Below are 15387 nucleotides of genomic sequence, written 5' to 3'. Positions count from 1 at the left end.
TCATTACCATGTGGCACCAGTGGGCTCTCTCTCTCTCTCTCTCTCTCTCTCTCTGTCTCTCTCATTATCAGCCTTTCCATGCACATACGTATCTGACTGTCTTACGGAATCCACCCCGTCCCTGAAAGACCCCCTTCCCCAGGTCGGCTCTAAGCGGTGAGCACTGTAATGGGAATATTTGGTGCTATTGCTGTTCTGATCCATACAGCTAGGGTTTGGCTCCAGTTAACCTGTACATGCCTGGTTCTGTTGCAGACTCAGCCCAATGACTCCAGGATCAGGGAGAGGGGTGGTGCGGCCCACTCCTACCTGTTGGACGAGCGACGGTCATGGGGACTCTAGGACTCACCTTGTCAGCATAACAGAACTTGGCCACCTTGTGTCCATGGTTAAAAGGCTGAAAGAAGAGGGGGAGAATTGTGGCAGTTTATAAGTAAGGCCAAGACCAGAGTTCCACTCCATTCATTATCAGCCTCTGTGGTCACTGGGACTTGCCTGAATCCCACCCAGCTCACCCACCTAGGGTACCAGGCCACGCAGCTCCCTCCTCCCACCCTGCTCTCTGTGCCTAGAAGCTGTGCGCCCAGCCTCATGTAAAAGTTCTTTTTTTGGAGGGGGGGTTTCAAGACAGGGTTTCTCTGTGTAGCCCTGACTGTCCTGGAACTCACTTTCTAGACCACGCTGGCCTCGAACTCAGAAATCCACCTGCCTCTGCCTCCCAGAGTGCTGGGATTACAGGTGTGCGCCACCACCACCCGGCTTTTAAAAGTTCTTCTATCAGGTCAGGGAGACACCTCAGTGGGTAAAGGCTGCTTGCAATCTCCCCCAGAACCCAAAGGTGGACGGAGAGAACCGACCCCACAAAGTTGTCCTCTGACCTCCCCAATTCCCTGTGCTCAGAATCACAAAGCTAGCAGGAGCATGCAGAGAAAGGTAGGCTAGTTCTTCCAAACTGGACCCAGTACTCAGTGCTCTTGGAGTTCTGCCTGAGCAAACTCACTGGCAAAAAGACTAGCTCTTTTCCGCTCCCCGCCTCTGACTCCGAGTCCTGTGAGCTCCCTGCTCTGCTGGAGGCCATGCTGGTTTCCAGAGGGCTGAACCCAGCTGCTAACTGACCTATGGGAAGAAGCCCCCAGGGACGGACACACACACACACACACACACACAGACCCCTTCCCAGGCTCCTTCCTACTGTGGCCATGACTCAGGACTGGACGGGGCATGGCACCCTGTGATTCTAGAAGTTTCAGGCATCCACAGAATTCGAAACCTGAGATGGGACGGTGACCCTGGGTGCAGGGTGGGGCTGATCCCCGCCCTGTCAGACCTACCGACAGCTGGTACTGCACATCGGAGGTCCACACCTCCTCGTCACCAACAACGCAGGGGATGGCTTCCGTCTGGCCCTTCAGGTCCTTCAGAGCCTGAGGAAAGGAACAGAAACGTGGATGGGAACGTCCCTGTCTCTCTTTGTCCGTGCCCACCACGCCCTGGGGACACCCCCCCTCCTGGTTACCTTCTGCAGTGCGTCCCGCTCGGGGCTGCCCTGGGTGAAGGCTAAGATGGGCTCATTGGCCACCTTCAGAGAGGAGGCGTGCTTCCAGCGCAGCCTGGGAACAGGACAAGCATGGGGGAAAGCAGACGGGTTAGCAGTCAGTCCCTGTGTCTCCACGGGTGGTCCCTCGGGCTGGCCCAAAGCAAGTCCAGGCCTTGCTGAGACAAGTGGCATTGGGTCTAAGACTTAGAAATCAGAAGTCTACCCCTGGGCTGGAGAGATGGCTCAGTGGTTAAGAGCGCCAAGGTGGTGGTGCACGCCTGTAATCCCAGCACTCTGGGAGGCAGAGGCAGGCGGATTTCTGAGTTCGGGGCCAGCCTGGTCTACAGAGTGAGTTCCAGGACAGCCAGGCTACACAGAGAAACCCTGTCTCGAAAAACAAAAACCAACCAAACAAACAAACAAACAAAAAAACCCAGAAGTCTACCCCTGTGTGTCTTCCGCTGCCTGCTTTGAGTCTGTTTCTACAGCCACTGAATGAGAAGCCACTAACCCCCTGAAGTCATTTTGTATTTGTTGGAGGCCATTGTCTCTTTTTTCCCCCCTGAAATTCACTCCACAGAGTCAGGCTTTCTCTACACTGGACAGGTAGCCTGCGAAAGCCAAGTCTCTCTCAGTGTGAGCCAGGGAGACGCCCTCAGCAGAGAGCGAGCATCCAAGTGGGTAAGGGAACCAAATATGGACCACAAACTTGGGACGGCTGGCCTGGGTGCTGGGCGCAGCAGCGGGCAGGGCTAGTTCGGAGGACCAATGTCCTGTCCTGAGACCTGTCCTGAGATAGGCATCTCCTTCCTTGTCTAGGAGTGCAAAGAGAGGAGGACTGCACCAGTGACTGGGGCCCATCATTCCAGAGCTAAGGCCTGCCCCTTCCGCTTCCCAGTTATGGGATGTCCCCACAGGCCGCAGTTTCTTCAGTAAATGAGGACAGTTCAGAGGACATCTTAATGTTGGCAATACTAACATAGCACCGGCCCGGGGGCAGGCCTCACCAGTTGTCCAGATAGCTGTTCCAGGTGGAGTAAGTCAGCTGATCATTTTATAATGAAAATGACAAACTGTACTGGCTGGTTTTGTGTGTCAACTTGACACAAGCAGGAGTTATCACAGAGAAAGGAGCTTCAGTTGGGGAAGTGCCTCCATGAGATCCAGCTGTAGGGCATTTTCTCAATTAGTGATCAAGTGGGGAGGGCCCCTTGTGGGTGGTGCCACCTTTGGGCTGGTGCTGTTGGGTTCTATAAGAGAGCAGGCTGAGCAAGCCAGTAAGGAACATCCCTCCATGGCCTCTGCATCAGCTCCTGCTTCTGACCTGCTTGAGTTCCAGTCCTGACTTCCTTTGGTGATGAACAGCAATGTGGAAGTGTAAGCTGAATAAACCCTTTCCTCTCCAACTTGCTTCTTGGTCACAGTGTTTGTGCAGGAATACAAATCCTGACTAAGACACAAACTGAAGGCTGAAATGAAAAGAAACCTGAATTTGAGTCTAGACCAGCAGTTCTCAGGGTGTGGGCCATGACCGCTTTGCGGGGGCACTTGAGGGTCACATATCAGATATCCTGCATATCAGATATTTTATGATTTATAACAGTAGCAAAATTACAGTTATGAAGCAGCAATGAAATCATGTTTGGGGGGTCACCATACCATGAGCAACCGTATTAAAAGGTCACAGAGGGCAGGGCGGTGGTGGCACACGCCTGTAATCCCAGCACTCTGGGAGGCAGAGGCAGGTGGATTTCTGAGTTCGAGGCCAGCCTGGTCTACAGAGTGAGTTCCAGGACAGCCAGGGCTACACAGAGAAACCCTGTCTCGAAAAAGCCAAATCCAAAAAACAAAACAAAACAAAACAAAACAAATCAAAACAAAAAAAAGGTCACAGAGTTAGAACCCAGAGTGCTCTCTCTCTGGGCTGGGTTTTGTGATGCTACAGTTGGGCAGAGAAGCGACCCCTCTCCAAGTTCTGCTTTGTGGGAGGCACAGGAGTGCCCTCAGACAAAATGAAGAGATCTCTCAGAGACACGCTGTAGGCTGGTCCTCACTCATCGGGACAGAGCGGCCAGGCTGAGGGAGCGGGGCCATGTGTGTCTCCTTTTTCCAAGAGAAGAAGTGCAAAAGGCCCCGCAGGTTTAGTCAAGGAGGCCTGGAGGAGAAGAAAACAAACCCTTGTGTGGTGGGTGTGGCCCAGAGGGCACGTTCCAGGAGGAGGGCCTAGCAGAGAGGTGGCGGGTAAAGGCCGAGAGGGGTCTATAGGGTTGAGGGCAAGGAAGAGGGACATTTGCTGACAGGATCTTCAAGAGAAGGAAAACTAAACATCTACCTGAAGGTGGTGAGGGGAAGCGTCCATTCTCCCTCCACGGCCACACCCAGAGGCCACGTCACATTCCTTGGCCCTACCCGTGTGTCTGACCAAAGACCCAGTCCTATCTCCCGTTAGCCTTATGCTCCAGAACAGGATAGTGAGACCCATGAGGTTACTATGGAGACCAGACAGCTTAAAAAAAAAAAAAAGGAAAAGCTAGAGACATCCACCATGTCCCTTCCTCCTGTCGTCGTGGAAACAGGGAGAGAGGCATTTGAAGTTTCTAGAGGCTGACAGTGGGAAGGTAAAAAAAATCTACCACGTGGTCCCGAGTCCCGCAGGCCTCCAGGCCTGACCCAACCACCCACCATGTTGGAGTCTGTCATTCCCGGAAGCAGATAAATCAAAGCCAACACTGCCGACCAGTCAAGATCCTGCTCCACCAGCGGGGCTCTCCTACTCCTCTGGGAGGCGTGGAGCCTGCCTTCTCAGCCCAAGAAAACCGCAGGGTACCCTGGAAGGTCACCTCCAGCTGTGCGTGAACAGGCCAGGCATTCCTCGCCCACCCGCTCCAGACAGACTTACCAAGCCTGGTAAGTTTCCAAAGACCCCCCACCCCTCCCCAACCAGGACCATATTCAGGACAGACCCAGTTCTGGAGGGAAAAAGTCAGAGCATACCCCACCCACACAGGGTCTCTCTTCCCTACCATCCCCCACCCCCCAAAGCAATGCCACAAAGAGAAGTCCCACAGACCTCCCTCCACTGTCCCCAGGGCAGAGGCCCACTGTGACCTCAGGGTCACGGGGTCCCCCCCCCCCCCTGGTCCTGGAATGCCTCCAGGCCCTGAGGAGGTTAGTTCAAAAATCAAGTTGAGCCTGAGTCAAGTGGTTCCAAAAATAACAAGCCTTTCTCTCCCAACAGGCCCTTTTTCTCTGTGGCTAGAGATCTGTCCTGTTTTAACAGGCACCTCTCCAGAGGCTTAGACAGAGATGAAGGCAGGATCATCCCACAAGACTTATGGCTTCCAGGACAGTGGCTTCAATCTTCGAATGCTGTGATTCTTTAATATAGTTCCTCACGGTGTGGTGACCCCCGACCATAAAGTCATTTTCGTTGCTACTTTCATAACTATCATTTTGCTACCACCATGAATCATAACATAAGTATATCTGAGACAGAGATCTGCCAAAGGGGTATCGACCCAAAGGTTGAGAGCCACAGCTCTAAGAGGATTCCTGAAGGCCTTTCTAGGCAGGATGGTTTTCTTTATTCATTCATTCATTCATTCATTCATTCATCCATGCAGTCGGCATGGTTAGCCCGCAGCAACAACACAGATTTAATCCACCCACCAGGTGGTTTACCCTCCACACATTTCTGAGCTCAACCCGGGTATCAATCCTCCCGCAGGGGAGAGGACGCACAGGACAAGGTCTGTACCCAACTCATGTTTCCTGGCAACCTGGGATAACTCCCCCCTGAGGACCCCGGGGCCAGGGCCTGAAACCTGTTCTTCCCTGTCTAAGCTTCAGAGGTGATTTCCAGGAAGAGCCTAGGCCTGCAAACTCAGCACTACTGAGGGGAGGAGACGGGTGGAAGAGGGCTTGGCTCCACCCTGTCCAAGGTTCAAAGTGCCATTAGCTCTCGTCAGAGTCCAGGTAACAGTCACATCTCCTCCGCTATCTCCAGTTGTACCAGAACCAAAGCTGCACCGTCATCGCGCCCCTCCAGGACCGGGGACCTGATCTGAGGAACACATCCCTAAACAACTCAGTCATTATAAACATGCCAGAGAACGCCCGCACAGAAACCTCATGGATGCATGGTGATCCAAGGGGACCTCTCTCAACCAGACGATGCCGCAAAGGGGCAGGCACGACACGCCCACACTAGGATGATGTGACGCACGCACGGCACCACCCAGACCAGCTCCAAACAAAGCAGAGGAAGATGACCTTGACCCTCCTCAAGGGCAGGCTGGGATTACAAGTTTGCTTCCCCATACCGGATTTATCCAGTGCAGTGGACAGAACTCCAGGCTTGCTAGGCAAGTAGTCATCATATGAGTCACATCCCCAGTATCCATTACCACAGCACAGGAACCACCAAAGGATGGGCGAGCCCGTGACTGTCTGTCTACACAGCAAAGCGAACTATGGTTTATTTATTTATCTCTAATGTGTCACAGTGTACACGGGAAGATCAAAAACCAACGTGTAAGAGTCTCTGCTTCTACTGCATGGGTCCTGAGAGCCAAACTCAGGCTGTCAGGCTGGGTAGTGAGCATCTTCACCTGCTAACCCAGCCTACAGGCCCAAGACCCAGATTTTAACATGAAAACCATCCAGAAGGAGACTCACCTTAAAACCACTTCTTCTGCAACTTTTGAGACTCACATCCTCGGGAGTCCCCAGAGTCATTCTCCACCACACAGCCCTTGCAGAAGCACAGCTGCCCCACCTTTTCCTCAGACCTCCCACCACACGAGGCCGCTCTGCACAGGTGGGTCCCCCCAGACCCCTCAGGTCTGAGGGGCTCCTTTCCACCATCTCAAAGCCAAGCAGAGGGGACTCATGTCAGAGCCTGAGCATCCGAGCCTGAAGCAGTCAGCAAGCTCCCGGAAGCAGCCTATGTCGCCTCCAAACAACCCAGCGCATGAGCACCAGCAGAGAGCAAGCTTGGGAGAGGGGAACGAACCCGCATGGGGCGTGGGCGTGAGGGTGTGAGAGCAACAGGACAGCACACCTCCAGGACTGAACTCGAGGCATAGACCTCCTGCTAGCTAAGCATCAGGTCAAGAAGAAAGTAGAGGCTAGCTAGCTCCCTTTAGCCTCCGGTTTCCCGGTCGTAATCTGGAACCTGATAACACAAATCCCCCTTATCACTCAATTAGGTGTAATTAAGGTAGCAGTGGAGGCTCCTGGGAAGGAGAAAGTTCAGGCCCAGGGCGGGGCAGCCTGCGTGAGCCACTTCACCAGAAAACCTGGAAGACAGTGCAGATCACCCCAGCTCACTGTGCCAAGCACTGAGCGGAGTGTGAGTTACAGATGCTGCAGATACTGTCCTTGTGTCCTTTCTTTCTTTTCTTTTTTTTTTTTTTCTTAGTTTTTGAGACAGGGTTTCTCTGTGTAGCCCTGGCTGTCCTGGAACTCACTCTGTAGACCAGGCTGGCCTCAAACTCACAAATCCGCCTGCCTCTGCCTCCCAGAGTGCTGGGATTAAAGGCGTGTGCCACCACTGCCCAGCCTTTGTATCAGAGCAGGGGCTTCAGACAGCTGGTCGCAGCCACAGCCAAGAGCAGAGAGAAGAGAACACAAGGGTTTGTGCTCAGCTCGGAAGCTCCTGCCTAGGGAATGCCACCGCCCACAGTGGCAGCATTAACTCAATTAAGCCGTTCCCCTAAGGGCATGCCCACAAGCCAACCCAGAGGAGACAGCCTCTCGCTGGGACTCTCTTCCCAGGTGTTTCTAGGTTGTGTCAAGTTGACAGTTAAAGCTGACCATCGGGGCACAGGGACACTCCCAATGCATCAGGTTGCATTGTGACCCCATTTTATGGATAAGTAAACTGATACTCAGAGATAGCATTACTCCTTTGCAGCTCATGGTCACAGCTCATCTGTAATGGCATAAACTTAGATAGAATCTGTGGTCAAAGGATATCTCAGAGATCTTGGGGCCTGCCTGGATGACAGGACAGGTCAGTCCCCTGACCACACAGTGCAAAGGAACCACACATTTCCCATGTGGAGGAAGAGAGCACCTCAGATGGACAGTCAGTAGCACTGTAGCCCAGTCTACACTGTGCACTATGTAGACCAGGCTAGCCTCAAACTCAGATCTGCCTGCATCTACCTCCTAAAGCGCTAGAATTAAAGGTACAAGCCACCACACCCAACCGGAAGGACTCTCTATCAGGGCTGGCAACACAAGGCAGCCGACTGTGGGAGAGACATGGGTCACCAGATTACAGCCAGCCTCGGTTTTCTGGGTGCTGAGCATGTGTCAAACAACTCAGCATCCACGAACTCATGCAAACCCCAAGATAAGCAAGGCCTAGCGAAGAAGGCTAGTAATCCCAGTTACTCTGAGGCGGGGGGGGGGGGGGGGGGGGAGATTGCAAGTTCAAGGCCAGCCTCGGCAACTTAGCAAAACTCTGTCTCAAAATAAATGTTACAAAAAAAAGGGGGGAGGCTGGACATTCAGCCTCATGGTACCCTGTCTTATACACACAGGCTCCCAGCACTGCAAGAAAACAAAAATAACCGAGGTCAAGACAATCGTGTGAGAGTCAGCTACTGATACGTTCCATATGACAACTTGAGGTTGCACCGAGAAGCCAAGTCACCTGCACAGAGCCACAGAGCTGCTTAGAGGGAGAGCCAGGATCCAAGCTGCTCTGCGTCCTGGGCCATTTTGACAGCAACGGTTCAACACCTACTGTGTGCCTGGTGTGGAGTGTTTCCAGGTGCCATTGGCAGCTGATGAGCCAGGACTTGAACAGAGGTCAGAAACATTGGGAGGACCTTGGACTCCACCCAGTCCTCCACGGGTGTCACAGAGTGCAAGGCAAGCACCACACCCTCACATCTGACCCTTGTCATTGCCCATGACATGGCTGCTGGAATTGTCCCTATTATACAGATGACAACACCGAGGCAGAGTGCTGGGTGAGGACTCTGAGACGTACCTAGAACAACGGAAAGGTTCGGAGCTTGACAACACAGCCTGTGCCCAAAAAAACAAACACGTGACTGGGCCAAGAATACCCCCCCCAAAACGGCAGGGCAGGGGGGACATGCCAGAAGCAGCACCAGGATACACAGGAAGCCATTGTTGCCAGCCCCTCATCCAAGGCCAAAAAGTAATTGTTTTTTAAAAAAGACGTATTTATTTACTGCGTATGAGTACACTGTAGCTGTCTTCAGACACACCAGAAGAGGGCATCGGATTCCATTACAGATGGTTGTGAGCCACCATGTGGTTGCTGGGAACTGAACTCAGGACCTCTGGAAGAGCAGTCAGTGCTCTTAACCACTGAGCCGACTCCAGTCTCTACCAAAAGGTAAGTGGATGATAAGATGTCTCCTAACAAGGAAGGGCTCTCTGAGTTCACTCATTTATTCAGTTTGCCCAGAGATTAGCGGGTGTCAGTCACAGCTCCGTGTCCTGGGGACATTCAGTAAGGCATGACAGCCTATGAAGAGGAGACTCAGGCCACGCAGCCTTTACCCACAATGCTTGTGACCATCGGGCTTGTTGGATTTCATATCTTTTCAGATTTTAAAATATTTGCACTTGCATAACCTGGGGCATGACACCCCAGTCAAGAGAGAAAATGCAGACGTATTTCATATGCAGTTTACATGAAGTCAGGTGTGGGTTGTTTGGATGCCAGACAAATGCTCAACCACTGGGCTGCACTCTCAATGCACAGATCAATTATTTATTTACTTATTTATTTAGGGTTTTTTTTTTAGATTTATTTATTTATTATATGTAAGAACACTGTAGCTGTCTTCAGACACACCAGAAGAGGGCACAGATCTCATTACGGATGGTTGTGAGCCACCATGTGGTTGCCAGGACTTGAATTCAGGACCTTCAGAAGAGCAGTCAGTGCTCTTAACCGCTGAGCCATCTCTCCAGCCCTAGTTGGGGTTTTTTGAGATAAGGTCTCATTATGTAGCACTGACTGTTCTGTAGATCGGGCTGGCCTTGAACTCATGGAGATCCTCCTACTTCTGCCTTCTGAGTGCTGGGATTAAAGGCCTGTGCCACCTCTACCCAACAAAATCAATTTTTAAAAAAAGTTTATTTTTAATTATGTGTGTATATGTGTATGTGTGTTAATCTCTGTGTGTGTGTGTGTGTATATGTATGTGTGTGTGTGTGTAGTTTGCACACATGAGCACAACGCCTGTGGAGATCAGAGGAGCTTACTGGATCCTCTGGAGCAGGAGTTATGAGCTATCCAACTTGGGTACTGGGAACTGAACTTACGTCTTCCCCAAGAGCCCCAAGCAAGTGCTCGTAACACCTGAGCCATCTCTCTGGCCTAAGTCAACTTTATAACTGAATAGATCTGAGAGCCAGGGAGACAGCTCAGTGAAAAAGTGCTTGGCATACAAGCAGGAGGACTCGAGTTTGAATCCCCAGCACCCACGTAAAGCAGGACAGCAGCACACATGTACAAACCCAGCTGACCTGGCCTACCTCACAGCTAGCAACAACAAAAATATACACGAGACCGAATCACAAATGTGGCGGAAGGGCATGACCATCACCCAAGGTAGTCTATCTCTTACCTCCATGTGTGCAGTGACACACACACACACACACACACACACACACACCTACAATCATAGGAATGCCAGCTACACACACGCACATACACCATTCACAGACTCAGTTAGGGAAATCAAGAGAGTCACAAACATTGCCCAAGTCTGTAGTTTAAATAGCTAAGACACACCAATTCTTTACTCTTTGTTTGTTTGGTTTTTGTTTTGTTTTTTTTCGAGACAGGGTTTCTCTGTGTAGCCCTGGCTGTCCTGGAATTCACTCTGTAGACCAGGCTGGCCTTGAACTCAGAAATCTGCCTGCCTCTGCCTCCCAAGTGCTGGGATTAAAGGCGTGCGCCACCACTGCCCAGTGACATACCAGTTCTTACCAAATCATCCCTCCCAGGCAGCTGCGAAGGCACGCCATCAGGGGTCGGTCGGTCCCACCTTTCTCAGGCTGATAGAGCTAATGTAGCATAGCTTGTGGAGAGGTCAGAATTCACAATTGGTGAATTGCCAAATTACCTTCATTTTTGAAACTAAAATCGCCCCCAAATGACACAGGAGACAAGGGCAGTGGAGAAGCCAGGGTCAATTTTAGGGTCTGTGCTTGAGAAGAGAGTTGTGTTTGCCTCGACAGCTCAGACAGAGACACGCGTTCGTTTTCTATGTTGCAATAGGGAATAACCCGTGTTTTATTACCTTTGACAAGTCATTCTCTTGAACTAAATAATCCCCAAACTGCCATCAAAGCAGGGATTAAGTGTGAGTCTACAAACCCATTAAGAGCATAAAATAACACGGGGTTTGGGGGCACATGCCCGCTTTTAGTCCCAGAGCTAGAGAGGCAGAGGCAGGTGGATCTCTGAGTTCAAGGCCAGCCTGGTCTACTAAAGGAGCTCCAGGACAGCCAGGGCTATACAGGAAAACCCTGTCTTGGAAAAAAAAAAAAAAAAAGACAAACCAAAACACAACAAAACAAAGCAAGGCCTGTGGAAATGGCGCATGTCTTTAATCCCAGAGGCAGGGAGATGAGGCCAGGACAGCCAGAGCTGTACAGAGAAACCCTTTCTCTGAAAAATGAATGAATGAATGAATGAATGAATGAATGAATAAATAAATAAATAAATAAATAAATAAAGATCTTAAAAAGAATGAGGAACCAAATGACCGCAGCTGTCCTAGGGTTGTACCTCTCAAGCAGTGAGGAGAAGACATCTGGAGATACTGTCCCCATCGTGACTGAAGAAGCCACCAGGACCAGAGGCACAGGCTGGAAGCTCTCCTAAGCATTTTTTAGACCTGCCCCATGGATGCCGTGGATGCTGTGGATGTTGAGAAACCTCTCCGGGCACCCTGCCAGGCCGGCGGCACCGTACAAAACCCAGGCAGCCAGAGCATGGAGAACAGGTTGCAAAATCCCCTTCCCCCCAGTTCAGGGGCCCACGCACACTGAAGGGCGGGGATCTGGATCCAGGCCAGCTGTAACTGCAGCTACATCTGCCTCGATAGGCAGAGGGTTCCCCAGAACACGCTCCTAGGCTCAGCGGGGGTCCCCCATACCCATTAGCTAGCTAAATGATACTGCTGTTCAAAACTACTTCAGAACATGAACTGCTTTGCAAAAGAGAAGATGGGGAGCTTGGGTCCACACCTCTCTGGTCAGTTAAGTTGAAAACTCCTGGGCTGGAGAGATGGCTCAGTGGTTAAGAGCACTGACTGCTCTTCTGAAGGTCCTGAGTTCAAATCCCAGCAACCACACGGTGGCTCACAACCATCTGTCATGAGATCTGACACTTCTTCTGGTGTCTGAAGACAGCTACGGGGTACTTACATATCATAAATAAAATAAATAAATCTTTAAAAAAAGAAAAAAGGAAAATAAAAAACAAACTCCCGGATTGGAGAGATGGCTCAGCGGTTAGGAGCACTGGCTGCTCTTCTGAAAGTCCTGAGTTCGAATCCCAGCAACCACATGGTGGCTCACAACCATCCATAATAAGATCTGATGCCCTCTTCTGGGGTGTCTAAAGACAGCTACAGTGTACTTATATATAATAAATAAATTAATCTAAAAAACAGAAAGCAAGCAAGCAAGCTCCCTGGAGCACACTGACACCCCGAGAGGTACAAGGCAAACTTGAGACTCTATTAGAAGGCTCTGCCTATCTGAGCCTTCTGCCCCAGGTCTGCAGTGTGTGGTCTCAGACCTGGAAGTCTGAGGAAAAAAACTGAGGAGCTGCAGGCTCAGTTTGCAAGGCGAGCACACGCCCCCCCACCCCCACCCAATCGCATGCCCTCTGCCTAATAGCTTCACGCAACATGAGGAAGGGTTGAAACTCACCCATGCCATGTCATGGGGGCAGGGAAAGGGTCACTGATTAACTCGAAAAGGTCACAATTCAGTGGAGGTAGACACGGTGGGTCTCAGGCCACAGAGCAGGCAAATAGTAACCAAGGTAGGGGTGCGGGGTGCTGTGCAAACTCTACATGAAAGGCAGACAGAAACTGGGAATAATACCAGAGCCCAAACAGGCCGTGAGCCCAACTGGGGCAGGATCTTGGAACACATCACTTGGAAAACATCACTCTCTGCTCTAGCTTATCAGTCTCTTCATTACTTGTAAGGACTGCGTCTACACCTCAGACAGACGTCTGAACCAAAGTGGCGGTCCATCCAGTGGAAACCAGACACTGCTTTAGTGACAGGGTCTCTCATGTAACCCTGGCTGGTCTTGAACACACTACACAGACCAAGGTGGCCTGGCCTTGAAGCCTCAGAGCCCAGCCTGCCTCCTTGACTCCCAGGTGCTAAAAAACACATGTTTGTGTTTGTTTGTTTTTGAGACAGGGTTTCTCGGGTGTATCCCTAACCCTCCTAAAACTTGCTCTGTAGACCAGGCTGGCCTTGAACTCAGAGATCCGCCAGCCTCTGCCTCCCACGTGCTTTGTTAGGGAACTTGTCTGAATGAACTTATGCAAAGTTCAAAATAGGTCCCAGAGCCGCATCACAGGTTATAAAAGTCACTAAGGCACCCGCAGTAAAACAAAAGCCCAAAATTGAACAGAACGGGAGTGGGGTAGAGAGGTCTCCGGGAGTGTCGGTTGGCTCTGGACTGTGAACGCTGGGCTGTCCAAGGTCTGGGAGAATCAGCAAATTTGGGATCTCCGGCGTTAGGAGGAAGAAGGAGGAAAGGAAGGGGGCGTGGGGCACAAGTCCTGGCGCCACACCCTACCCAGGGGTTCCTTGGCTAAGGAAAACTGGCCATCTAGGACAGTGGTTCTCAAACTGCAGGTCGCCACTCCGAGCGACCCTTTCTTTCACAGGGGTCGCAAATCCGCTATTCTGCATATAAGATATTTACGACTCCTAACAGTAGCAAAACACGGTTACGAAGTGGCATAATTTTACGGTTGGGGTCACCACACCAAGAAGCACTGTATTAAAGGGTCGCAGCATTAGGAAGGCTGAGAGCGACTGCTTTAGAAAGACCCAGTAAGGGGCCACAGGGTCTCCAAGGGAGAGTGGCTCTTCAGGCGCTTAGGGAAGCCATGGGGACCCCGGAGAGGGTGGCTGCAGCCCGGAGCACCCGCAGGGTGGAATTTGCCCACGGCTCTCAGGGCTCAGGCAACAGAGGGGTTCACTCACCCAGCGCCCCTCCAGGCGTGGGACAGCAGGGATCGGCGCAGCGACGGCAGCAGCAGCATCGCAGAGGCTCTGAGTGACTTGCTGGGTTGTGGGAAGCTCAGAACCAGCCCCGCCAGACTGGACTAGACAAGCCCGGAGCGCACCACCTCTGCGGGAGGCGCAGCATCGCAGGGTCCACCTGATTCGGGGTCCCTTCGCGGGAACCCCCCTCCTGTCAATAGACATCAGCCTTAGTCAACATCAAGAATGCTACTGTGGGCTGCGGGTCAAGAGAACACGGCAAAAAAGCCCCGAAATGATGCTCTCTTCTCCTCCCCACCTCTCCTTATTGGTATGACCCAAGCAGAGAGGGCGTGAGCCCCACTGACCAATCAGAGTCACGCATGAAAGCCTCCGGGCCAATCAGCAGGACCCGCAAGTTGCGGCCTTCTAGGCTGGGGCCGGGGACCAGGTCAACGCGACAGGTGCTGCCAGGGACCCCGGCCCTTGGCGGCTGGAAGGCTGGACACCTGCGGGCCACCACTCTGCCCGGTGTCCAGCAGATGTCCAGCTCCCCGCCACCACCCCGCCACCACCCCGGGGGCTGCCACCCTGGATGGAGCCTGATCTGTCCTCCGCCTCCCAGACTGGCTCAGGGCCAAGCCAGCAGCTGCCTGGGCCTGCTTCCTCCCAGATTGGAATCAAAACGAGATAAAACCCTAGAGGGCCAGAACTTTGCGTTCTTCGTTTTAATTTTCTTTCTTTCTTCCTTTTCTTAAAAAAAAAAAAAAAAGCCTCTGGCCACAAAAACCAGTTGTTCCTGCCTCTGTCCCTCAGCCCCCTGATAAAACTTTCAGTTTTCTGCATGAGGCGTTGTTTGATGAATACTTGATGTATTAAAACAGCTTCTGAAACATGCTCTTAAGATGATGCCATGGGCTGGGCTCAGCGGTTAAGAGCACCTACTGCTCTTCCCGCGGTCGTGAGTTCAAATCCCAGCAACCACATGGTGGCTCACAACCGTCTGTAATGGGATCTGATGCCCTCTTCTGGAGTGTCTGAAGACAGCTACAGTGTACATACAATAAATTAATTAATTAAAAAAAGATTTATTAAAAAAAAGATTTATAAAAAAAAAAATGATGCCCTAGGGAACCACTGTATACCTAAGATACCGGTATGGATTTTCTTACTTTATTTAATTTTTTATTTATTTATTTATATTTTTTTGGTTTGATTTGGTTTGGTTTTACTTTTACAGACAGGTTTCCTCTGTGTAGCCTTGGCTGTCCTGGAACTCACTCTATAGACCAGGCCGGCCTTGACTTTACAGACATCCACCAGCCCCATCCTCTCAGCCTCCAGAGTGCTGGGATTAAAGACCTGCGCCACCACAGTCCCAGTTCAGTGTGTTTCTATGCCTCTGACAATGTAACCACGGCATTTACTTAGAGGTCCCTTCTGTCCAGTTCTCATTTCATACCACACTGGCCGATTAGCCTCAAAACACCATGACCAAAAAGCACGTGGGGAGTTCAGAGTTTACATGTGTATCAGTTCATCCCTGAGGTCAGAACCTGGAGGCAGGAGCTGATGCAGAAGCCATGAGGGGCACTGCTTAC

General features: G+C 51.5%; 1 protein-coding gene across 1 annotated transcript in view; it reads right to left on the bottom strand.

Annotated features, from left to right (window-relative positions):
• Aldh4a1 (aldehyde dehydrogenase 4 family member A1) overlaps nucleotides 1–13923 on the bottom strand; it is a 28756-nt gene extending 14833 nt beyond the window's left edge. Inside the window, exons 1-4 of the mRNA XM_052177900.1 lie at nucleotides 13787–13923; nucleotides 1517–1610; nucleotides 1332–1424; nucleotides 350–397 (exon numbers count right to left, since the gene is read on the bottom strand). Coding sequence (XP_052033860.1) covers nucleotides 350–397; nucleotides 1332–1424; nucleotides 1517–1610; nucleotides 13787–13845 — 294 coding nt within the window. The 5' untranslated portion in view covers nucleotides 13846–13923. The remainder of the gene's footprint in view (nucleotides 1–349; nucleotides 398–1331; nucleotides 1425–1516; nucleotides 1611–13786) is intronic.
• Between the last annotated feature and the right edge of the window lie 1464 nt (nucleotides 13924–15387).

Source organism: Apodemus sylvaticus, chromosome 3, assembly GCF_947179515.1.
Source record: "Apodemus sylvaticus chromosome 3, mApoSyl1.1, whole genome shotgun sequence".
In the NCBI taxonomy this organism is placed as follows: domain Eukaryota; kingdom Metazoa; phylum Chordata; class Mammalia; order Rodentia; family Muridae; genus Apodemus; species Apodemus sylvaticus.
Note: the sequence above shows the minus strand (reverse complement) of the source record. Positions and strands in the feature narration are given on the sequence as shown.